General features: G+C 45.2%; 1 protein-coding gene across 2 annotated transcripts in view; it reads left to right on the top strand.

Moving 5' to 3' along the window:
• Nucleotides 1-25,233, top strand: part of LOC139560229 (arf-GAP with GTPase, ANK repeat and PH domain-containing protein 3-like) — a 227,662-nt gene extending 202,429 nt beyond the window's left edge. For both annotated transcript variants that reach the window (XM_071376805.1, XM_071376804.1), the window contains exons 16-18: nt 172-394; nt 19,717-19,972; nt 20,285-25,233. In XM_071376805.1, the coding sequence (XP_071232906.1) occupies nt 172-394; nt 19,717-19,972; nt 20,285-20,521 (716 nt within the window). In that variant the 3' untranslated portion in view covers nt 20,522-25,233. The remainder of the gene's footprint in view (nt 1-171; nt 395-19,716; nt 19,973-20,284) is intronic.
• Nucleotides 25,234-26,839: the final 1,606 nt, after the last annotated feature.

Here is a 26,839-nt window from a genome sequence, read left to right on the forward strand (position 1 = left end):
TACAGTACTTTCTCAACATCCAAGCTATATGTCAATGATTCCTAATACTTTACGTGCCAGGTATTGTATATAACATGATGTCTTCAGATTGCTATGAGCCAGATATCACCCTTGCTTATTAGTAACTAACATAGGGCTAATTTTGTTCCTCTCCTCCTCCTCCTCTCCCAGACCCGGATTGGGCCAGTCTTAACCTGGGGGCTCTGATCTGTATCGAGTGTTCAGGGATCCACAGGAACCTGGGGACCCACCTGTCAAGGGTCCGCTCCCTGGACCTGGATGACTGGCCCGTGGGGCTCAGCATGGTGATGATGGCTATAGGCAACGCTATGGCCAACAGTGTCTGGGAGGGGGCCCTGGAGGGGTACACGAAGGTGGGCGCTGACAGCACCAGGTCAGTACCCCACATCTCTCTGTTAGTGTGTGTTTGTTTGCCATCTGCCATTTGCCAGCTTTGTTGGAGGGATTTTGAAACAAACTGGTTGGAAATCCCCACATATTGAGCTGGTCTCCCCTAGAGCAGACCCTGGTTCCCACCCCTCCTTCTCCTCTCTGCTGGGGCACCCAGGTCTGGTCCCCTCTTCCCTCTCCCCAGTGAGGGTTGTTTGTCTCTGGGTGACAGTTAAGGCCCAGCGCGTGTCTCTGACTAATGACCCTGTGTGTGGATGAGCAGGTAATTAAGGAGCCCATTATGGTGTTTAAGCCCACCCCAGGGGCCAGGCCCCTGGCCCCAGAAGGGCCCTGTCACATATCTATCACACAGAGGCCCCCCATCACTCTCTCTGTCCCACTGTAGAAGACAGGTCTGTAGGGTCTGTACTGTTGGTGACCTAAATTAAGAGAATATGTAAAGATATACTACTTAAGTGATAAACGGCTTGGTTTTTGATTTGCTGGTCTCATTGTTAAAAATGTTTGTACTGCAGTTATTGAAATTGTATAGTCATTTGAAATGAACATTTGTCAGTAAGACAAGTGTGGATAGATAGACTGAAAGTCAATATAGTTGTATTGTAAAAGACAATTGAGTAATATTGTTTCCCTGCACATTGTACATTTGGTATTGGTACTGATCCTGTATATAGCTTCCTGTCTTATTTCTTGTGTTTTCTTTCTTTCTATATATACAGTGTGGAGAACAAGTATTTGATACACTGCCAATTTTGCAGGTTTTCCTACTTACAAAGCATGTAAAGGTCTGTCATTTTTTATCATAGGTACACTTCAACTGTGAGAGACGGAATCTAAAACAAAAATCCAGAAAATCACATTGTATGATTAAGTATTTTCATTGGCATTTTATTGCATGACATAAGTATTTGATACATCAGAAAAGCAGAACTTAATATTTGGTACAGAAACCTTTGTTTGTAATTACAGAGATCATACGTTTCCTGTAGTTCTTGACCAGGTTTGCACACACTGCAGCAGGGATTTTGGCCCACTCCTCCATTCAGACCTTCTCCAGATCCTTCAGGTTTCGGGGCTGTCGCTGGGCAATACGGGCTTTCAGCTCCCTCCAAAGATGTTCTATTGGGTTCAGGTCTGGAGACTGGCTAGGCCACTCCAGGACCTTGAGATGCTTCTGACGGAGCCACTCCTTAGTTGCCCTGGCTGTGTGTTTCGGGTTGTTGTCATGCTGGAAGACCCAGCCACGACTCATCTTCAATGCTCTTACTGAGGGAAGGAGGTTGTTGGCCAAGATCTCGCGATACATTGCCCCATCCATCCTCCCCTCAATACGGTGCAGTCGTCCTGTCCCCTTTGCAGAAAAGCATCCCCAAAGAATGATGTTTCCACCTCCATGCTTCACGGTTGGGATGGTATTCTTGGGGTTGTACTCATCCTTCTTCTTCCTCCAAACACGGCGAGTGGAGTTTAGACCAAAAAGCTCTATTTTTGTCTCATCAGACCACATGACCTTCCTCCTCTGGATCATCCAGATGGTCATTGGCAAACTTCAGACGGGCCTGGACATGCGCTGGCTTGAGCAGGGGGACCTTGCGTGCGCTGCAGGATTTTAATCCATGACGGCATAGTGTGTTACTAATGGTTTTCTTTGAGACTGTGGTCCCAGTTCTCTTCAGGTCATTGACCAGGTCCTGCCGTGTAGTTCTGGGCTGATCCCTACCTTCCTCATGATCATTTATGCCCTACGAGGTGAGATCTTGCATGGAGCCCCAGACCGAGGGTGATTGACCGTCATCTTGAACTTCTTCCATTTTCTAATAATTGCGCCAACAGTTGTTGCCTTCTCACCAAGCTGCTTGCCTATTGTCCTGTAGCCCATCCCAGCCTTGTGCAGGTCTACAATTTAGCCCTGTTGTCCTTACACAGCTCTCTGGTCTTGGCCATTGTGGAGAGGTTGGAGTCTGTTTGATTGAGTGTGTGGACAGGTGTCTTTTATACAGGTAACGAGTTCAAACAGGTGCAGTTAATACAGGTAATGAGTGGAGAATAGGAGGGCTTCTTAAAGAAAAACTAACAGGTCTGTGAGAGCCGGAATTCTTACTGGTTGGTAGGTGATCAAATACTTATGTCATGCAAGAAAATGCAAATTAATTACTTAAAAATCATACAATGTGATTTTCTGGATTTTTGTTTTAGATTCCGTCTCTCACAGTTGAAGTGTACCTATGATTTTAAAAAATACAGACCTCTACATGCTTTGTAAGTAGGAAAACCTGCAAAATCGACAGTGTATCAAATACTTGTTCTCCCCACTGTATATATATATATATATACACACACAATATATATAATGAAATAAATGTTTTTATTAGTTATACTATTTTAATATTAATTACTGCACTGTTGGTTAGAGCATGCAAGTTAAGCATGTCACTGAGCATGTGACAATAAAACTTGAATTTATAGAAAAGTAAACTAACTTGTAAATGTACCTTCAAATGCTCTTGTAATGAAGGTGATGACAGCTATCGTTGCTTGGAATTGCGTATCAAGAGGACATATGTTTCAAGTTTGTTTTAATGTCACATGCACAAGTACAGTGAAATGTCTTTCCTGCGAGCTCTAAACCCAATAATGTAGTAATCAATATTAATTTAGTACTAAAAATAACATAAGGTAGAACAGAAACACACGAGAAATAGAAATAAGAACACGAGAAGTAAGTAAGCTATATACAGCGTCAGTTCAATACCATATTTACAATGTGCAGGAATACTGGAGTGATATAGGTAGATATTGTATACGGGTAAGGTGACTAGGTATTTTTTGTTGTTGTATTTTATTAGGATCCCCATGTAGCTGTTGCAAAAGCAGCAGCTACTCTTCCTGGATTCCACACAAAACATGAAACATAATACCGAATGACATAATACAGAACATCATTAGACAAGAACAGCTCAAGGACAGAACTACATACATTTTCTTCTTAGGGATCAAATCCCGTTAACGGGATCGATTTGACAACATCCGGTGAAATGGCAGAGCGCCAAATTAAAATTAAATTACTATAAATATTAAACTTTCATGAAATCACACATGCAATACACCAAATTAAAGCTACACTTGTTGTTAATCCAGCCAACGTGTCAGATTTCAAAAAGGCTTTACGGCGAAAGCAAACCATGCCATTATCTGAAGACAGCACCCCATCAAACAAACACAGGCAATCATAATTCAACCCGCCAGGCGCGACACAAAACGCAAATATAACGATATAATTCATGCCTTACCTTTGACGAGCATATTGGCACTCCAATATGTCCCATAAACATCACAAATGGTCCTTTTGTTCGATTAATTCCGTCGTTATATCCAAAATGTCCATTTATTTGGCGTGTTTGATCCAGAAAAACACCGGTTCCAACTCGCGCAACATGACTACAAAATATCTAATAAGTTACCTGTAATCTTTGTCCAAACATTTCAAACAACTTTCCTAATACAACTTTACGTATTTTTTAACGTAAATAATCAATCAAATTTAAGACGGGATAAACTGCGTTCAATAGCGGATAAAAACAAAGTGGAGCGAGCTTTCAGGTCACGCGCCTCAAACAAACAGTACACTTCACTCGACCCTCGTTCTGAACTGCCCTACTTCTTCATTACACAAAGGAAAAACATCAACCAAATTCTAAAGACTGTTGACATCCAGTGGAAGCGATAGGAACTGCAAGCAAGTGCCTTAGAAATCTAGATCCCCATAGAAACCCCATTGAAAAGAGAGTGACCTCAAAAAAACAAATCCTGGATGGTTTGTCCTTGGGGTTTCGCCTGCCAAATAAGTTATGTTATACTCACAGACATCATTCAAACAGTTTTAGAAACTTCAGAGTGTTTTCTATCCAAATCTACTAATAATATGCATATCCTAGCTTCTGGGCCTGAGTAGCAGGCAGTTTACTTTGGGCATGCTTTTCATCCGGACGTGAAAATACCGCCCCCTAGCCTAGAGATGTTAAAAAGGCACACGTAGCCGACATATCAATGTCACAAACTATCTAGGTCAAATGGGGGAGAGGCGTTGTGCCGCGAGGTGTTGCTTTATCTGTTTTTTTAAACCAGGTTTGCTGTTTATTTGAGCAATATGAGATGGAAGTTCCATGCAATACGGGCTCTATATAATACTGTACGTTTTCTTGAATTTGTTCTGGATTTGGGGACTATGAAAAGACCCCTGGTGGCATGTCTGGTGGGATACGTGTGTGTGTGTCAGAGCTGTGTGTAAGTTGACTATGCAAACATTTTGGGATTTTCAACACATTATTGTTTCTTATAAAAAGAAGAAGTGATGCATTCAGTCTCTCCTCAACTGTTAGTCAAGAGAGACTGGTATGTACCGTATTTATACCAGCCCTCTTATTACAATGAAGAGCAAAACGTGCCACTCTGTTCTGGGCCAGCTGCAGTTTAACTAGGTATTTCCTTGCAGCACTGGACCACACGACTGGACAATAATCAAGATTAGACAAAACTAGAGCCTGTAGAACTTGCTTTTTGGAGTGTGGTGTCAAAAAAGCAGAGCATCTCTTTATTACGGTAAGACCTCTCCCCATCTTTGCAACCATTGAATCTATATGTGTTGACCATGACAGTTTACAATCTAAGGTAACGCCAAAGTAATTTAGTCTCCTCAACTTGTTTTACAGCCACACCATTCATTACCAGATTCAGCTGAGGTCTAGCACTTAGAGAGAGCAAATTAAGTGAGTGTGTGTGTGTGTGTGTTGGAGTGTCAGTGTGCGTGTGTACAGTCCTGTGAGTGTGCATAGAGACAGTGCAAAAGAAAAAAAGAAAATACAAGGGTTAACTCAAATTGTCCAATTAACCCTTTAGTTAGCTATTTAGCAGTCTTATGGTTTGGGGATAGAAGCTGTTCAGGAGCCTGTTGGTGTCAGACTTGATGCACCGGTTCTGCTTTCTGTGCAGATGCACAGAGAACAGTCTATGGCTTGGGTGGCTGGAGTCTTTAACGATTTTACGGGCCTTCCTTTCACACCGCCTGATATAGAGTTCCTGGATGGCAGGGAGCTCAGCCCAAGTGATGTACTGGGCTATCCGCACCACCCTCTGCAGTGCCATGCGATCGAGGGCGGTGCTGTTGCCATACCAAGCAGTAATATAGACTCGTTGTGTGTGTGCGTGTGTGTGTGTGTGTGTGTGTGTGTGTGTGTGTGTGTGTGTGTGTGTGTGTGTGTGTGTGTGTGTGTGTGTGTGTGTGTGTGTGTGTGTGTGTGTGTGTGTGTGTGTGTGTGTGTGTGTGTGTGTGTGTGTGTGTGTGTGTGTGTGTGTGTGTGTTATCTGTGTCCATAGAAAGATGTCATATCCTCTTCGATCCATTCTACCCAACTCAGGGCAGCTTTGAGTTGAGTGATGGCCCACGATTACTTATTGAATGGTTTGTGGGCTCCAGTATTCCGCCACCCTGGACTTGATGAAAGATTATTGATACTGATTCCTCTGTCTCACCTCTGTCACTGTTCCTATATCGCCCTGGGTAGGAATGTTTTTCATTGTCACGAAAATCACATCTCATTCTGTGTGAGCACATGCATCTTTGTTTAGTCCGTCAAACAAATAACGATAAAAATCCCATTATTATCATAGAGGAAAGAGGTTGTTGTCATTATCTCATCGGTAATCATCGATCGATGATTATTGAAATCCGGATATATATTTTGCTTTACGAAAGAGGAATCCATTTTTTAAATCAGAAATCTGATGAAGAAAGGAGATACCATTACTTTGGCCCTGCCTCTATATCACCTCAAAGCATCTATTGTATATATTTAGGAGACACAAAGGGGAAATAATATATTAACTTGCTTCTGATCCCCACCATTACTTTGTTGTCTCATCCATACAGATGAAACGTTAAGATTAAATATACAGATCTCTATTGTCTCCACACTAGCTCCTCCCCTGGGCTCGAAGTGGTTCTGATGTTAATTGTGTCACTGTGGTGACATGGAGCAGCTTTGTGATGGCACCCAGGCAGCTGGTGTAGCGTTCCCACCCCACCTCCTCCTAAACATTAGTGACACCTAATCTAAACGACTCAGTAACTACCTGAAGATGAGCCTCACATCTGATTGAATGTCTCCTGCGACACTAGTTCTGCCGGCTCGCATTTTGAAATGTTAACTTGAAAGGTGTTCATCCACAAGATTAGCTTAGCTCTTTAGGAATTCTTATGTGAAAGAGGTCTGCACAGATTTGCTTTGTCGTCAGATTTATGTAGATCTCGGTACTCATCGTGTAGGCTAATGTCGTGGTGGGATTTTGTAGTGGTTTGTATCTTTAAAGAACCAAAATGCATTTTGTATTTTTGATCAGACTTCTCCAGTGCCATCAACAGCTTTGTACAACATGTATCACCCAATAATTTAATGAAGTCTGAATAAGAAAGATGTTGATATTGGTGTGCCATAAAAGGCATGTGTATACATCAATAGATCATGATGACATATATTTCTCCTGGGCCATAAATCTCATGGAGAAATGCAATCTTTCTCCAGTCAGCATATTGGAAGGGAGTTGTTCCTTTAATTAGTGTCTGCCAGTCGGCGTGTTTTCCACGCCACCTCTAATTGTCTGGCACACACGTGAGAGGAAACACTATACACTCACACTCCTGAGAGAAAACATGATGTGCGCACACACACACACGCTCGTGAGAGAAAGCAGCACACACACACTTGTGAGGGAAAACACTACTGACTATTTTGACGGGGAAGGAAGAGGGGGGGTACACCTCACACACACACACAAACCTCTCCTTCCTCCCCCATGTCTCATTTGGGGGTGGAAGATGTCTGGGAGCGTAGACGGATGTGGAAGGCTATCCCTCACCGGTGCTGCCCACCTCACTGTCACCCCTCTGTCGGTTGTTGTGCCGCGCGGCGCCCTCGGACACGGCCAGGTAATAGCTCTGCTCTGACGACCAGAGGAGTGGAGAGAGAGCCCGCCTCCTCCTCCACTTTGTTTCAGAAATAATTTGCCGCTCCTGCATGCCGCCTGCAGGGTCTGCACGGTAATAAAAATGAATCACACCACTAACCTCTCCAAACCTGCTCCCTCTTTTTAACTCTGTCCTTCCTGGACGGATACACGGCTGGGAGAATGCCTCCACTGCCATCCCTCATATTCTTCCCTCATTCTCATCCCTAATTCTCAGCTGTTATTAGAATCACCAACCCAGTGTGGATGGCAGAAAGGGCTGTAGTTTAGCCTGCTCAGGGATCCAAACTATAATGAGCCAGTAGAACAGCCCCAGTCCCTAAACCAAAGAGCGCTGAGCCTTTCCGGATACTCACAGGTTAGGGGTGCGAGGAGCGCCAACCGGCAACTATCCAACTCTCCAAAGAGGCTTTAGAATAGCTGGCCTTGCCAGGAGCCCTGGTGGAGGTGGGGTAATTAATTTAGACTAATTAATGAGCGGAGCTGGGGTCTCCTGTCCAGTTCAGCACTGTGCCGTGGCAGTCTCTCCAAATGAAACCCACAGGTCACTGATTAGCCCAGCCTGCCCTGGAGATGATTTGTCACTAATTAGCCAATATGCCACGGGTTTCAGCACCAGCCAGGTATATAGGGGGAATTAACTAGCAAATCAAATTTTTTGTTACGCACACAGTTTACAGCAAGGCCAACTGAAGCAAATTACTGTCAGTGTTTTATCTTCTTTTCTAAATTATAGAGTATAATTAAAGCAACATATACACTATACATACAAAGGTATGTGGACACCCCTTCAAATTAGTAGATACTGCTATGTCAGCCACACCCGTTGCTTAGTCCACATCATAGGATGCCATTGGAATCTGGAGCAGTGGAAACGCATTCTCTGGAGTGATGAATCACGCTCTACCATCTGGCAGTCCAATGGACGAATCTGGGTTTGGCAGATGCCAGAAGACCACTACCTGCCCAAATGCATAGTACCAACTGTAAAGTTTGGTGGAGGATAAAAAATGTTTATGGTTCGGGTTAGGCTCCTTAGTTCCAGTGAACTTAGTTCCAGTGAAGTCTTAACGCTACAGCATACAATGATATTCTCGATGATTATGCGCTTCCAACTTTGTGGCAACAGTTTGGGGAAGGCCATTTCCTGTTTCAACATGATAATGCCCCCGTGTTCAAAGCAAGGTCCATACAGAAATAGTTTGTCTGTAACGGCAGCCTTCCCTCTCTTCACTAGAAGAGGGGGTGGAACAGGGATCAGACCAACACGCAGCGTAGCCAGTGCTCAACATGTTTAATACGAACGATAAAAGTGAACACTTAACAAATACAAAATAATAAATGTGGCAAACCGATACAGTCCTAGCTGGTGCATAGAAAACACAAAGACAGGAAACAACCACCCACAAATCCCCAACACAAAACAAGCCACCTATATATGATTCCCAATCAGGGACAACGATTGACAGCTGCCTCTGATTGAGAACCATATTAGGCCGAACACAGAAACAGACAAACTAGACACACAACATAGAATGCCCACCCAGCTCACGTCCTGACCAACACTAAAACAAGCAAAACACACAAGAACATTGGTCAAAACGTGACAGTACCCCCCTCCTGAGGTGCGGACTCCGAACGCACCCCCTAAAACTCAAGGGGAGGGTCTGGGTGGGCATCTGTCCGCGGTGGCGGCTCCGGCACAGGACGAGGCCACCACTCCACCATTGTCTTTGTCCCCCTCCTTAGCGTCCTTTGAGTGGCGACCCTCGCCCCCGACCTTGGCCTAGGAATCCTCACCAAGGTCCCCACTAGATTGAGGAGACAGCTCAGGAAAGAGAGGTAGCTCAGGACAGAGAGGTATCTCAGGACAGAGAGGTAGCTCAGGACAGAGAGATAGCTCAGGACAGAAGGACAGCTCCGGACTGAAGGGCAGCTCCGGACTAATGGCAGCTCCGGACTGAGGGGCAGCTCCGGACTGGAGGGCAGCTCCGGACTGGAGGGCAGCTCATGACTGGAGGGCAGCTCATGACTGGAGGGCAGCTCATGACTGGAGGGCAGCTCATGACTGGAGGGCAGCTCATGACTGGAGGGCAGCTCATGACTGGAAGGCAGCTCATGACTGAAGGGCAGCTCATGACTGAAGGGCAGCTCATGACTGGCAGGCAGCTCATGACTGGAGGTCAGCTCATGACTGGCGGGCAGCTCTGGCAGCTCCTGACTGGCGGGCGGCTCTGGCAGCTCCTGACTGGCGGGCGGCTCCTGACTGGCGGGCGGCTCTGGCAGCTCCTGACTGGCGGGCGGCTCTGGCAGCTCCTGACTGGCAGGCGGCTCTGGCGGCTCCTGACTGACGGCTCTAGCGGCTCCTGACTGACGGACGGCTCTAATGGCTCGGGACAGACGGGTGGCTCTAATGGCTCGGGACAGACGGGTGGCTCTAATGGCTCGGGACAGACGGGCGGCTCTAATGGCTCGGGACAGACGGGCGGCTCAGATGGCGCTGGGCAGGCGGGCGGCTCAGATGGCGCTGGGCAGGCGGGCGGCTCAGATGGCGCTGGGCAGGCGGGCGGCTCAGATGGCGCTGGGCAGGCGGGCAGCTCCGACGGCACTGGGCAGGCAGGCAGCTCCGACGTCGCTGGGCAGGCAGGCAGCTCTGACGGCGCTGGGCAGGCAGGCAGCTCAGATGGCGCTGGACAGGCAGGCAGCTCAGACGGCGCTGGGCAGGCAGGCAGCTCAGATGGCGCTGGGAAGGCAGGCAGCTCAGACAGCGCTGGGCAGGCAGGCAGCTCAGACGGCGCTGGGCAGGCAGGCAGCTCAGACGGCGCTGGGCAGGCAGCCGACTCTGACCTGCTGAGGCGCACAGTAGGCCTGGTGCGTGGTACCGGCACTGGAGGTACTGGGCTGGAGACACGCACCATAGGGAGAGTGCGTGGAGGAGGAACAGAGTTCTGGAGACGCACAGGAAGCCTGGTGCGTGGTGTAGGCACTGGTGGTACTGGGCTGGGGCGGGAAGGTGGCGCCGGATATACCGGACCGTGAAGGCGTACAGGAGCTCTTAAGCACCGAACCTGCCCAACCTTACCTGGTTTAATGCTCCCCGTAGCCAGGCCAGTGCGGCGAGGTGGAATAGCCCGCACTGGGCTGTGCTGGCGAACCGGGGACACCATACGTAAGGCTGGTGCCGTGTACACCGGCCCGAGGAGACGCACTGGAGACCAGATGTGTTGAGCCGGCTTCATGGCACCTGGCTCGATGCCCACTCTAGCCCGGCCGATACGTGGAGCTGGAATGTACCGCACCCGGCTAAGCACACGTACAGGAGACTCCGTGCGCTCTTCCGCACAACACGGTGTCTGCCCGTACTCTCGCTCTCCACGGTAAGCCCGGGAAGTTGGCGCAAGTCTCCTACCTGACGTCGCCACACTCCCCTTTATCCCCCCCCCCCCCCCCAATAAATTATTGGGTGAGCCTCTCGGGCTTCCAGCCGCTCTGCCTTGCTAGCGCCTCATAATGCCGCCTCTCCGCTTTTGCTGCCTCCAGCTCCGCTTTGGGGCGGCGACACTCCTCTGGCTCTGCCCAGGGTCCTTTACCGTCCAGAATTTCTCCCATGTCCATTCCTCCTGGTACCGCTGCTGCTGTCGCTGCTGCCCGTTGCTACGCTGCTTGGTGCGAGTTTGGTGGGTGGTTCTGTAACGGCAGCCTTCCCTCTCTTCACTAGAAGAGGGGGTGGAACAGGGATCAGACCAACACGCAGCGGAGCCAGTGCTCAACATGTTTAATACGAACGATAAAAGTGAACACTTAACAAATACAAAATAATAAATGTGGCAAACCGATACAGTCCTAGCTGGTGCATAGAAAACACAAAGACAGGAAACAACCACCCACAAATCCCCAACACAAAACAAGCCACCTATATATGATTCCCAATCAGGGACAACGATTGACAGCTGCCTCTGATTGAGAACCATATTAGGCCGAACACAGAAACAGACAAACTAGACACACAACATAGAATGCCCACCCAGCTCACGTCCTGACCAACACTAAAACAAGCAAAACACACAAGAACATTGGTCAGAACGTGACATTGTCGAGAACGGTGTAGAAGAACTTGACTGGCCTGCACCGAACCCTGACCTCAACCTCATCGAACACCTTTGGGATGAATTGGAACGCTGACAGTGATCCAGGCCTAATTGCCAAACATCATCGCCCGACCTCACTAATGCTCTTGAGGCTGAATGGAAGAAAGTCCCCGCAGTCAGCAAGTCCAACATCTAGTGGAAAGCCTTCCCAGAAGAGTGGAGGCTGTTCTATCAGCATAAGGGGGGACCAACTCCATATTTATGCCCATGATTTTGGAATGAGATGTTTGACGATCAGGTGTATACATACAGTTGAAGTCGGAAGTTTACATACACTTAGGTTGGAGTCATTAAAACTTGTTTTTCAACCACTCCACACATTTCTTGTTAACAAACTATAGTTTTGGCAAGTCGGTTAGGACATCTACTTTCTGCATGACACAAGTAATTTTTCCAACAATTCTTTACAGACAGACAGATTATTTCACTTATAATTCACTTTATCACAATTCCAGTGGGTCAGAAGTTTACATACACTAAGTTGACTGTGCCTTTAAACAGCTTGGAAAATTCCAGAAAATGATGTCATGGCTTTAGAAGCTTCTGATAGGCTAATTGACATCATTGAGTAAATTGGAGGTGTACCTGTGGATGTATTTCAAATACCTCTTTGCTTGACATCATGAGAAAATCTAAAGGAATCAGCCAAGACTTCCGAAAAAAATTGTAGACCTCCACAAGTCTGGTTCTTCCTTGGAAGCAATTTCCAAACGCCTGAAGGTGCAACATTCATCTGTACAAACAATAGTACGCAAGTAATAACACCATGGGACTACGCAGTCGTCACACCGCTCAGGAAGGAGACGCGTTCTGTCTGATGAAGGTACTTTGGTGTGAAAAGTGCAAATCAATCCCAGAACAACAGCAAAAGACATTGTGAAGATGCTGGAGGAAACAGGTACAAAAGTATCTATATCCACAGTTAAACAAGTCCTATATCGACATAACCTGAAAGGCCGCTCAGCAAGGAAGAAGCCACTGCTCCAAAACCGCCATAAAATAGCCAGACTACGGTTTGCAACTGCACATGGGGACAAAGATAGTACTTTTTGGAGAAATGTCCTCTGGTCTGATGAAACAAAAATAGAACTGTTTGGCCATAATGACCATTGTTATGTTTGGAGGAAAAAGGGGGACGCTTGCAAGCCGAAGAACACCATCCCAACCGTGAAGCACAGGGGTGGCAGCATCATGTTTTGGTGGTGCTTTGCTGCAGGAGGGACTGGTGCACTTCACAAAATAGATGGTATCATGAGGCAGGAAAATTATGTGGATATATTGAAGCAACATCTCAAGACATCAGTCAGAAAGTTAAAGCTTGGTCGCAAATGGGTCTTCCAAATGGACAATGACCCCAAGCATTCTTCCAAAGTTGTGGCAAAATGGCTTAAGTCAAGGTATTGGAGTGGCCATCACAAAGCTCTGACCTCAATCCTATAGAACATTTGTGGGCAGAACTGAAAAAGTGTGTGCGGGCAAGGAGGCCTACAAACCTGACTCAGTTACACCAGCTCTGTCAGGAGGAATGGGCCAAAATTCACCCGACTTATTGTGGGAAGCTTGTGGAAGGCTACCCGAAACGTTTGAGCCAAGTTAAACAGTTTAAAGGCAATGCTACCGAATACTAATTGAGTGTATGTAAACTTCTGACCCACCGGGAATGTGATGAAAGAAATTAAAGCTTAAATAAATCATTCTCTCTACTATTATTCTGACATTTCACATTCTTAAAGTAAAGAGGTGATCCTAACTGACCTAAGACAGGGAATTTTTACGAGGATTAAATGTCAGGAATTGTGAAAAACTGGGTTTAAATGTGTATGTAAAGGTGTATGTAAACTTCCAACTTCAACTGTATGTTTGGTCATGTAGTGCAACTACATTTGATGACTCATTTCATTTCAAATCCATCTGATTAAAGGAAGGCTCATTTGTGTCAAGCTGGGTGAAATGAATTAATTCTGCGAGTGGTGTTTGTCGTAAGTGACTGGGTGCATGTGTGGTGTACATGTCATTGTCCCAGCGTTGTGTTGGAGAGGACATGGGCAGTAGGGGGTTAACAGCGAGAGCATTTAAGGGTGTTAGTCTTCTCTGGCACAAAAACACAGCCGCTCCATCATGGGGACGGTGACAACCTCATTAATGTCACAATATATTCAACTCGTCCTGCCCTGTCTGCTGCTAGCCCAAGGCTCACAGATGCTCCTCTACTGGCCTCTCAATAGAACAACTGGCCAGACCGTTCAACCAGACTGCTCAACCCAAACAAAACAACAGTCTCATTCTAGAACCATACTATAGAACCACTATCTCTGGCCCAACATTCTACAGTATGTACATGAGTAAAGGAGGGTTTATCCTAGAAAGCTAGATTCTAGATCATGTTTGTTATGTAGTTGTTATTCTTGGTTGAGGATAACGTCTAAACTGTACCCCTGTTGTTGACTGTAGGGAGTCTCATTTACTGGGTTGCTCTCTCATTTTTCGCCCCTAGCAACCTTTGAAGCTCTGGGGCCCTGCTTTCTCGCTCTGTTGTGTGTTTTTTCTCTCCCTTTTGTTTTTCTCTCTTTCTGTCCCCTTCTCCCAGCTCTCTCTCTCTCTCTCTCTCTCTCTCTCTCTCTCAATATGTGAAAGTGAAATGGCCGGCTGTTGCATGGGAATCTGTCCTCTACAAGCCGCCCCCCTCCCACTGCGAGGGGTGTTTAGATTGCCTAGTCCCCCCCTCCACCACTCCTTCACTCTCAGTGAATCTATTTGATGTGTCCGCAGTGAATGTTGAGAGGCAGGGAGGGAGGGAGAGAGGGGGCTGGGGCTTACCCTGATTGTTTAGGAGGAACAGACTGTGTTTGAAGGATGGGGTGGTGTGTGTGTGTGCATGTGTGTGTGTGCGTTTGGTGGTGGTAATGGTGGGACGGACATCCTGATTCCTCCCTTAATGTGTGGACCAATCAATGGCATCTTTATTAAAGGAGGCCTGGAGTGGTCATTCTCTGGTCTTTGTCTATTCACTACTATTTTACTCAGTGCTACCATGGTCCCGCCCCCTCTGTCTCAGTCTCTCTTTCCTTCAATAAATCCCTATTTGTCTTTGTCTTTGGAGCTTGACTAATTATCCTTGTTTGTTCCTCTTTATGTGGATGCAGTCATGTGTTGTTGACTTCGTGGACTGGGTTGAGGAGAATCATTCCGCCATTTGCCACTTAATTAAGGGGAGGTCAGAATCCAGTGCTCAGCTCAGGAACTAAACGTGCAGAACTCGTATAGAATTATAAAAGGGCTTCAGCACTTATTTTCACACAAGTTATTCTGCAACTGATGCCGCTCATATAAATTAAGAATTAGGATTGAAAAGTAGAGAATCTAACAGCCTATTTGACAGTTTTGTGTCCTCTGTGCCTTTAGACTTTAGTCTTAATACTGTAATCTCTGCTTTGTTTTTTTAGCAAACTTTTGGAACAAATGTCAGCTATAAGGTGGTAAAGAAAATATAGTCATTGCACACAGATATAACACTAAATTACTGAGGAAGTTCATGCTGCTCCAAGCAGTAATGCTTTATCGTTTAAAGAGACATTATTGAGATCTTTACTCTGTCTCTTTTCTGCAAGTCCCCTCTGTCCCCTAAGCAACAGAGGATTTTTTTAGCAAGTATGTGTGCAAGGGTGGCGAAAGTAGTGTGTGTGTGCATGCGCGAGTGTATGTGTTTCACGGTGTGTGCGTGTGTCGAGGGTAACCATCGGCTTGATTTCCTGAATATCATCCCCTGCTTATGAAGTTCACTCTCTATCTCCTCTCCTTTTCCCTCTCTTTCTCCCCCTCTTTTCTCCTCCCGCTTTGACATGCTAAATCTGCCGATTTTATTTTTCTTCCTCCTGCGGAGAGGAAGTGTCCTTTTCAAGGATCTCGGCTTTCCCCCTGACTGCCTAAACCCTGCCTATGTTTGGATTGTTGTTCTATTTCAAACAAAAGACAGAGGCGGGATTACCATTTCACTTCCTTTCACAGACTACCTTTCAAGTGGTGTAGCAGCTGAGGAATCTGAGTCACCACCGCTGGCCGCTTCCCTTTTCCTTAAACGGAACTCTATAGTACCAGCGTGGTTACATTTGGACCCCTACTACTGGGATTGAGGTCTTTTTGTGGCTTCCAGGCCTGTAATCACAAATAGGATATATAATCAGTTTTGCCTTTTAGATCGTATTGAATAAGATTTAACAGGGAGGACCTGATCCCAGATCAGCCCTCCTACTTTGAGACTGCTTTGTGAGTATGGGCCTTGGGCTCCTTTCTTGGACATTGACATCTTCTTAATGGTTCTCAGCCTTTTTGTTTCACATCCTGGCGCTAACTTTCTGCCTCATTTAGCTCATGTCAATTCACTGGGCTCTCCTCCCTAGATCTGGGATTCCATTCATTCAGTGGGTTAGCTCTCTGAGGCAAACCTTGGCTAACTGCCCGATTTGACTTCATCACAAATTCCAGATTCTACCAAAACAAAATATTAGGCAGTACATCTGACTATTACCAAATCGATCACATATAGTTTAACGTTTGACACGTAATTGATTCTCGGTTTCAGAAAAGGGCCGGGGAATGTTTTTAAAAGGACTTGGTTCCTGAGTTTGAAAGTGAAAACCAGGGGGGGTGGGGCTGTCAGCCTCCTAACCAGAGCAATCCGCTGGTTCTGGTCTGCCATTGATCCACTACCAGCCTTGTTCTCACATAATGACAGACTGGGGTTTGATGGAGGGCTTACACCATAAAACTGCTGGCTGCTCCAATCGCTGCTCCAATCGCCAGCCTTAAGAAAATAGTTATTCACCCACGGGAGAGATCCTTTTTCCACTGTTTTAATGCTTTTCAGGAAGTCGTAAGGTGGGTTTAGAGTTATGCCTGTACCATTGAGCTAATTTGAAGAATCTCATAAGTAACACTTAACTTAACCTTGAGGTATAATGCTTTAAAACTGGTTATAAGCATGTATGCAGGCTTTGTGGTATTACTGAACTCCTCACTAAACATAAAACAATTTCCCTTCTCCCAGTATAATTAGCAATCCTTTAATGTGTAAAGGACAATGCAAGAGTTCAGGGTGACTGCTTTATCTGCCAGGCTGAGCTTTATGAACTATTAATGGTGGTTAGCAGTTAATCAAATTCCGTGCGGGCACTGACAAAGGCAGCTGTGATATGGGCCAGGTCTGTCAGTGGAGAGGAGAGGTAGGTTAATTAGCCCCTTTAGTTAAGGCTGATGCTGCTGAGAGCTAGTGGGCCTGGCAGGTGACATACTGTACTATACATTGCAATCGGGAAAGTATTCAGACCCCTTGACTTTTCCCACATTTTGTTACGTTACAGCCTTATTCTCAAATGGATTAAATAAAAAAAACTCCTCACCAATCTACACACAATACCCCATGAAGACAAAGCAAAAACAGATTTTTAGAAAATGTTGCAAATTTATTAAAAATAAAGGTGCAGGTGCATCCTGTTTCCATTGATCATCCTTGAGGTGTTTCAACAACTTGATTCAAGTAAAATAATATTTGATTTGTCACATGCGTCGAATACAACAGGTGTAGACCTTACAGTGAAATGCTTACTTACAAGCCCTTAACCAACAATGCAATTTTAAGAAAATACAACAACAAAAAATATATTAAAATGTTTGTCCACCTGTGGAAAATTCTATTGGTTGGACATGATTTGGAAAAGCACACACCTGTCTATATAAGGTCCCACAGTTGACAGTGGATGTCAGAGCAAAAACCAAAGGTCCCCAAGAACACAGTGGCCTCCATCATTCCTAAATGGAAGAAGTTTGGAACCACCAAGACTCTTCCTAGAGCTGACTTCCCGGCCAAACTGAGCAATCAAGAGAGAAGGGCCTTGGTCAGGGAGGTGACCAAGAACCCATTGGTCACTGACAGAGCTCCAGAGTTCCTCTATGGAGATGGGAGAACATTCCAGAAGGACAACCGTCTCTGCAGCACTCCACCAATCAGGCCTTTATGGTAGAATGGCCAGACGGAAGCCACTCCTCAGTAAAAAGGCACATGACAGCCCGCTTGGAGTTGCCAAAAGACCTAAAGTACTCTCAGACCATGAGAAACCAGATCCTCTGGTCTGATGAAACCAAGATTGAACTCTTTGGCCTGAATGCCAAGCGTCACGTCTGGAGGAAACCTGGCACCATCGCTAGGGTGAAGCATGGTGGTGGCAGCATCATGCTGTGGGGATGTTTTTCAGCGACAGGGACTAGGAGACTAGTCAGGATCGAGGGAAAGATGAATGGCGCAAAGTAAAGAGAGATCCTTGATGAAAACCGGCTCCAGGAGTGGACACGTCTCTGAATGTCCTTGAGTGGCCCAGCCAGAGCCCGGACTCGAACCCAATCGAACTGGAGAGACCTGAAAATAACTGTGCAGCGATGCTTCCTATCCAACCTGATAGAACTTGAGAGGATCTGCAGAGAAGAATGGGAGAAACTCCCCAAATACAGGTGTGCCAAGCATGTAGCTTCATACCCAAGAAGACTCAAGGCTGTAATCGCTGCCAAAGGTGCTTCAACAGAGTACTGAGTAAAGGGTCTCAATACTTTTGTAAATGTGATATTTAAGTTGTAAATTTTTTTAAATTAGCAAAGAAATCAACAAACCTGTTTTTGCTTTGTCATTATGGGTTATTGTGTGTTGATTGATAATAATAATAAAAAACAATTGAATCCATTTTAGAAAGTAACAAAATTTGAAAAAATTCAAGGGGTCTGAATACTTTCCGAATGCACTGTATACAGTAAACTCTGGTCCAATATCCATACTAGCATACCCCTTAAAATAAAGCAACATATTGGGCATGGATTTCTGATGGTGTGCTAGTGTAGACATTGGGACATAGCCACGAGTCAGTTTGAGCATTGTCTTCAGACCGATGGCGTCATTCTAACATTTGTAATTATTTGTAATTTTGTCTGTTTTTTAGGCTTACTTACTGATATTTTGAAGTGTAAAGTGACGTTAGTGTCCATACAGACCCGTTGGCAGTCAGTGTCCTGGGGGATCCTTGTCACTCCAACCAGCGACAGAGTCGTTTTACCATATCAGTGTGAGCCCCTTTTCTCTGTCACTCACCCAGACGCCCAAACAACAGCCCCTTTCTACTTCCCTTATCACTCCACTTGACGGGGTCGCGGGGTCAGAGCCACACTGAGCATGCCCAGCCATTCACTGTATTGATTTTCTTTTTTAAATCCAATGCTATTTGGATGGTATTGCAGTTTGTGTGTGGGTGGGAGAAAAGAGAACTGGGGAGTCAAGATTCAAGATGTAGAGCGATGTAGAGATAGAAGTCTGACTAGCAGAGAGTGGAGGGAGATAGGTCCCTCCTCCTCTGCTCCTCTCCATTCTCTGGCTCTATAACTGAAGGAGGCCCAGCCCCAGCTCCAGTCCGCCTCTCTGTCTGCCATTCAGGCCCATCGATCGGCTTCCCATCCCGGGCACCCCAGGGGAGGCCGGGGCCCAAGCGCAGGAAGTCTCCTTTGTGGGGGATCCTCCAGTTATCCCTTTCCGACTGATGGCTGACAGCACTGATAAAAACATGTCCCCCTTTCCTCCTGTCCTGTATTGTCCACAGCAGACATGCTGTTCACAATGTGTAACCTTTAGATAGCTGGCTAGACTGTAACTCTCCTGCTGCAGACGATTATCAGTGGAGGTGGGATACAGTTTCAACATCTGGCCCCTCCACTGAGCCCTTTCATCGTCAGTGTCCTGACACTCAGAGGCTACACTAGGCTCCCTATTAGAGAAAATACATGATTGAGACAATGGCGTGACTGTTAGGATTGTTCTTAAGGATCGTTCTTAAGTGGCCGCATGTGGTCTAGGCCCTATGAGTACTGCGGAATACAGTTACTCCAAAACCTGCCAGAATTTCCTTGGATCCCTACCCTCCCGCCGATCACAAAAGCTCCTCTTGTGAATAATTATCATGGCTTTAGATTACAAACGATCTATTTATTTAATAGAAAATCCCATTTTACAATTTTATCATTGTTTCTTGTTTTTCGGTCCTCTGTAACCTCACTTTCCCTCTTTAACCCTCTATGTCATATCTCTTCTCTCTTTCCTCACCACCAGGGAGGAAAGGGAGCGGTGGATCCGGGCTAAGTATGACCAGAAGCTGTTCCTGGTGGGTCTCCCCCAGTCGGATGTGCCCCTGGGGCAGCAGCTGCTCCGGGCCGTGGTGGAGGACGACCTGAGGCTGGTGGTGCTGCTGCTGGCCCACGGCACCAAGGAGGAGGTCAACGAGACGTACGGAGACGGGGACGGACGCACCGCCCTGCATCTGTCCTGTGCCATGGCCAACGTGGTCATCACCCAGCTCCTCATCTGGGTGAGTAGGTTGGGGTTTGAGAGGGGATGGTTTTCAACCTTGATTAAAGGTTGATTATCTTCCTGGTTGAATAAAGATTGAATGATAATGAATAAGATAAGATGGTTAAAAAGTTAGATAGATAGGGAAAATTTATGGTCAGGGTCAGGAGTGTTTCCTAAGCATGTTGACACGACCAGGAAAAACTCCTGGCTGTGGAGGAAAATGCAGTTCTTTGAGTGAATCTGCTCAACTAGCTAGACCACAATGTCAACTACACCTTTCTCTGTCCAGTCCACTTCTCCTCCTCACACCTCTCATCTGTTCCCTCAGTACGGTGTGGACGTGAAAAGTCGGGACGCACGCGGCCAGACGCCGCTGTCCTGCGCCCGCCGGGCAGGAAGCCAGGAGTGTTCTGACATCCTGCTCCAGCACGGCTGCCCCAATGACCCGGACAGCAGCCTCACCACCCCCAACATGAGCCGCAGAAACCCCAATGTTAACCCCAACCCTAACGTCAACAACAACAATGCCCTCAGTGAGCTCAACCGCAGTGTCAGTATAATGTAGGACCAGGAGTGGATCATCCCAGAGCAGACCGGAGTAGACTTGACTCACCGATCACCAAGGCCGTGAACATAAACACACTGTGTCCCCATAGAAGACCCAGTGACCGTACTACTCTCCCAGTACCCATTCTCCTCCTATTCCGCTTCATACTGTGTAACCTAAACTGAATGACTGACAGTGGAGGCTTTTTTGGGCGCAACGGACAGGATAGAGATATTCCAAGATGCTGAGAGAGGCAGGCTTACCTGGTGGACATTGTATATTGTACTTGTTTGGTTGTTGTTTTCTCATATCATTGGCACAGCGGTACTGTCTGTGAGTAACAATCATGATCAGTTTAAAGCTTTTTATTGTTATTAAGCATCAACCAAATGAATGGCTCACCCCTCCCCTCTCTAGTAAAACAGTTCATTTCTATGCTTGAACATTTTCTTTCCTGTCGTCCTCTGTTGGAGCCAAACTGTGTTTATATTGTGCTGTTTGATGAAATGACAAACTCCCTCCCATAATGCTTTTATCCCTATATAGAGAAAGATAAACACCTTCATAACATTTTGCTTTTAGATACTCCAAAGGAACTTCCATGTTGGACGCACAGCGTTTAATGAGTGGTATCATCCATAGTCATACAGGAAAGAAACTATTCCTATACAGTGATCCCTCGCCACTTCGCGGTTCACTTATCGCGGATTCGCTATTTCGCGGATTTTCATAATGCATTTTTTATTTTTTTTTGGTGCATTGTGCTCTGCATTCTGATTCGCTAAAAACTCACTCCCGCTTCTTGTATCAAAACATGCTACGAATTGTGCTATCATTTTGTCGTCTCGTGCAGTTATGTGTACGTACATAAAACAGCTTGGCAAATTTACATTAAGTTGGCCAGGAAGGAAGGAAGGACTAACGCTTGGTCGCTTAGCAACCATGGTGCGAATGGCCACTGAACTTAAGCGAGTAGCTGAGGAATGGGACCCTTTGATGAGCCGTTCATTACAGTTCTCCAACGTAATCGATGGTGGCATGTCGGTGTACAAGGATCTTTTTGCAAAGAAGAAAAAAGAGCGACAACAGCTGCCTATCACTATGCTCTTCTCCCGAACAAACACACCTGCACCGCGGGCTTCAGAAGAAGAGAACACTGCAGAGCGCAGTCAGGATGCAGCGGCCCAGTCTGAAGAGCAGTGAAACGGCCTACACGTGAGTCACTGTATTTGTATACATGTAATAGTTGCTAATTGTAAAAAAAAAAGAAGTTTTCTATTTCGCGGATTTCACTTATCGCGGGTCATTTTCGGAACGTAACCCCCGCGATAAACGAGGGATTACTGTAGATAGTGTAATAGGGTTTACAACAAGTCCTCCATAGCCCACCAATTTCAGGATTCAGAAGGTTCTAAATTAACCAGTTAGTATTGGTACTATGAAGCCATCAAACTCTTGACATGCCATTCATGTAAAAAAGCAACGCATGTCTAGGTGGAAGGTCAAAAATGATTGAAATACTTTACTTACGGGCAAAAGGTTTAAATCATAATTTGACATTTCAGAGATGATTGCACAATGGGAGAATTTTGGGAGATAGTTAAGTGAGTCATTTGTTCTTCCACCCTGATCACGTCCCGCTTGCAAATCATCCATGATTATAAGGGAATTGAGGGTCTGTTTTATGAGCATCATGTCGATTGGTTTTTGTAAAAATGCCTCTTCAATCAGAAATCATTCAGAGGAATGATTGAAGGAAGGAAATTGTATCATTAAGAGAGCTTTGTTGGAGTAATTTTTGGATGGATTTGAAGAGTGTTGATAACTATTTGACACAGATCACATAACCTGGCCCCTGCAGGCATAATGGAATGTCTGTTCACCTCTTGTAGCCGAAGGCCCTGTATATTGGTACTCATGATTATATGTCTTTTGTTGATGTGAACTATGTGGTGCGTGTGTGGGTGTGTGCGGTGCACATGTGTGTGCGCGTGTGTGAATGAAGGAGAGACAGGAAGTGACTGGGTAAATCTGTGTACGGACACCATTGGGAGAAAAGGCCAGCATTTATAGTTGTTTGACTAAAAGGTTTTTGGAGCAAAAAAAGGTGTTTTCAAGTACAGACCACTGTAACAAGCAGGGGTTGGAACCGAAAACAGGAAAATAACATTTTTGTGAAACAGAAGCGAGGAAATTATCTGTTATTTTAAAAGCATGGGAACCGGTTAATAATGTTATTTTATGTTTCGGGGAATTTTTTTCCAGGCACACAAAGAAACGCAACAAAGAGCCTATGCAAAGCCCTCACTCTGTCACTCAGAAACGTATACCAGTGCCTGCAAGCTGGAAATCTTTGCCTGTGCGTGTTTAGGCTACCCCCCCCCCCCCCCCCCCCCCCCGAAGCATAGGCTACTGTACTGACATTACAAGTGTGATTCTGAAGACGGGGAGAGATTTTTTATTGGCTAGAGAAGAATGGATTCACTTTTTTCAATGCTTGTTAAGGATACTATAGTTATCACGTTTCACATTGGATTTATTAACTACGAAAAGGAAGACGTGTTTTTAATTATGGTGCCGCTCTGCACAAACAAGCTTGTTAACTAGCTCTGGTCCAGCATTAAGCCAGCCCTCGGAACTCTCAGAGTGGACCGGACTCACCAATCACCAAGGCCCAGCGCTTGCATAGAAACCGCTCCTCTGTAGGTAGAGTATAATTCGGCGGGATTAATTCGGATAATGCATGTCATAACAAGCCAAGCCTCCTCCTCCACCCTCTCGCTCTCCCCACCCAGGGGAATCGCATCTCGCCCCCTACACTTGTCTGTCCATCACACATGTTAACAACTAGTTTGCCCGCTCCATAGCAAGCTGCTCTATCTGCCCTGATTGGTGAAGTAATTTATTGAACTAAATGTAAAAAACAGTTCATTCCACAGGCCAAAAAGGAATGATAGAAAATGGAATGGTTCAGTACTTTATTTTGCTGGTCGGAACAGTGGAACGGAATAAAATAAAGTGGTGGTTCTGTTCAGAACGAAACGATTGGAAAGTACGATTGGTTGGTTGGTTCCAACCGCTAGTAAACAGTAGCTCGTCCTCCAATAAGACTTATCCTGAAGTGGTGTGGATTAACGTTGACTACTGGAGTCGTTTTGAAGCTTTCCATCTCAATTCCTCTACAACCAATGTGACTTTAACGAACCATCCAACCCCTCACCCTTACTCAAGGGACCAAAACAGGTACATTCAAGTGTCAAACCATGGAGATAGAGACTAAAAGGGTCAAGATGGGATGGAGAGAAAAGCCAAGATAACTTGACAGTTTTTATGGTAATTCTTCATGATAATATCATATGTGTATATATATAGACGAGACAAAACAAGATGGAGGAGGGACTTTCACAACAGGAACATTCAAGTGGTATTGGCATAAAGTATATAGAGACATTTCATTTTCCTCGCTCTTCTGCCGTTTTAAGGTTTGAAATTAAAACCCAGTTTTCTGGTCTTTAAATGTACTATGGCAGTGTTTATGTTTACAGGGCAAAGGCTCTTCATATTAACGCTGTTACATTATCTACATGGTTTTGTTATTTCCCAGCAGGCTAAACTGGTTGGAATTACGTCAGTACAACCTGGTTACAACCATATTATAACCTGGTTGTAAACTGGTTGTAATGAGGACATTTAAACCAGCTTTGCCCCCCCCCCCCCCCCGCTGTGTTCCCTCAGTATTTGTAGTTTATTGAAACCCACAAGATATAAAGATGTGGTCAATCAGGAATAGTGTCAAATACAGTATTCGCTTTCATCCCTGTTGTCCTGAATTGGCCCTCAGATTCAACCAAATTACATTTAGACTGATGGTCAACAGAGCTTGTAGACAGCCTTACGTTATAACTACATTGACGAGTTGGCCTTTTCCTTTGGTGTACAGTAGGTGTACAGTACGTGTACAAACCACCATGGCACCAACGTATTTCAATGAATTCTCAAGTACATTTCAAAGTATGTCTGATATACGGTAGTAGATTATTTCCTATAGAGGAGTTTGAGGTATATACTTACCTGATGCCATAGGACCATATTCACCCTTGTAATATTTCCCTTCCCCACTACTCTTAACGCTGCCTGACTATAACCATTATTCTAAGCAAAATGTTTCCCCCCAAAGACGGGCTGTTCTGATATGGCACCCTATTGCCTAAATAGTGCACTACTTTTGACCAGAGTTCAATGCGATACCTGGTCAAAAGTAGTCCACTATAAACGGAGTAGGTTACTATTTCGGACGTACCCAGGTTCTCTATGACCAGACAAGCTCCCAGTCAAACAATTGAAAATATTTTTGTTTTTTACAGTCAGTCTTCCTTGACTTGTAAACCCTATTTTGATATCTTTTCAATTTTTTCATCATTGTTCTCAAGCATATTTTTAGGTACTTTGGTTAGGTCTCAATGTAGCTACATTATCTGACCATTTGAGGTACTTTGTGTATAATGATGTACATTTGACATATTTATAATGCAGTATGTAAATATTGTTTGTTTTTGTTTAATTTTTCTATTGTATTTTTTTCTCTCTTTACGTTCGGAACGTGAGACAAAGCATAAAGCTAAAGAGTTAGCTGCTGTGTGCTTGGATGCTTGGCTGACTGTTGACCTATTCATCAAACACTCCAATAAAACTATGTAGCCTTTCCTGGATTTGGGAAATAACAAAATGTTTGAAATGTGTCTCTCTCTTTGCATCTTCTTTGACTGACTTGTGTAAGTGATGTACTTGTGTATGTACTCTATGTGCTAGCATCATCTGAAGCAGAAGCTTACGTTGCGACCACTCTTAAAACCAAGGGGCCACTCCCAAGGCAACATTTCAAACTCAGCTGTCTTACACGAGCCCTCCATTTTCTTAATGGCACTTCCTACCTAATCGTATGTGTGATATACTGTACATGGATGAGTATGTGATGTGCCAATATATGATTTCCTGTTTCAATATCTAGGATTAATACATTTAAAAGTATTCTTCTATATACAGTAGGTCACGGATGTAGGATCAATAGCCAGCTTCACTCAGTCAGATACATTGAAGTTAGACAATAAAGACAATCCACTCCTAGTACTGTGTTTCAAATGAGCATCAGTTTTGGGACACTGAGGATAGCCTGTTGGTGTATGTTGTGTATTCCGTTAGTATTAATGTTTAGTGTATTCCATTTGGTATTAATGTGTATTGTGTGAATACCATAGTTATTATTGTGTTTCAGGAGTACCAGACCTTGGCAGAGGACAGAGCTCTGATGCTTCCTTACTCTGCCAGCCCTTCAGCTAAGTGGTGTTGCACCCTCTACCCTTCTACTTCCTGCTCATGGGGCCCCCCAATAGTCCAAATAGTCTCTCAGTAAGGAGGATTAAGATAAAGAGCCAGGCTTAGTGTCAGGCAGCATGACAGGCATTATGACGCGGCGGGGGAAAGTGAAAGGTCTCAGTGTCGAGACGCGTCAAAGCACACCACTAATCCACTCCTCATTTTCAGCTTATCTGCTCTCGCTAATACAGGGGGACTCTGTGCTTCACCTCTCGGTTTTCTCTTCTGTTGTCTTTTATTACCTGTTTGTCTTTTCTTTCCTTCTTCCTTCCTCTTTGCAGACTGAGGTGGTGATACAGCCACATGTTTGTGTTTAAGCGCTTACACACACACACTTAGTTGAGAGAGTAGCCTATACAATGTCAGCACCAGTGGTGTAGTGGTGCCTGGAGAACTGTATACGCTAATTTTGCCAAAAAGTTCCCAAACGGTCCACCCGGCGACGGAAACGTGCCGTGTTTGAAAAATTCAGTGAGGAACAGTGCCATAAACTCTGGATGACCTAAAATTATGAATCCCATTTTGGTCTTTCACAGTCAGGCCAACCCAAGCTGTCCTGTGCAAGTAGGCTAATAGTAGTATAGTAGACCTACTATTGAAACAGATAAATGAGGCTGGTTTCAGATTTGTCCAATTTTGGCGGGTTTCACTCTCAAAGTCACACTGTTTTAATAGAAAAACAACAAATTGGATGTTAGAAATCCATAACAATGTGTAAACCACATCAGGAGACCACTTTTGAGGTCTGGGTAAAATGTAAGATATTTAGATTTGCTTATTCAAGTGCCCATGCACCAAGCACTGTTGTTTGGTTAGTGGTGTTGCCAGAAGATACTGACCCTACCGTTACGCTTGTTTACACTGAGCGGCACTGGGGTCAGAAGGCTAGCAGTGGCCACTGCTGCCATTTTGGAATGGCAGTGTCAGGCAATCAGCTCTTTTGTTGTTCAACACAATGTGTCA

This window comes from Salvelinus alpinus, chromosome 30 (genome assembly GCF_045679555.1).
Source record: "Salvelinus alpinus chromosome 30, SLU_Salpinus.1, whole genome shotgun sequence".
NCBI lineage: Eukaryota > Metazoa > Chordata > Actinopteri > Salmoniformes > Salmonidae > Salvelinus > Salvelinus alpinus.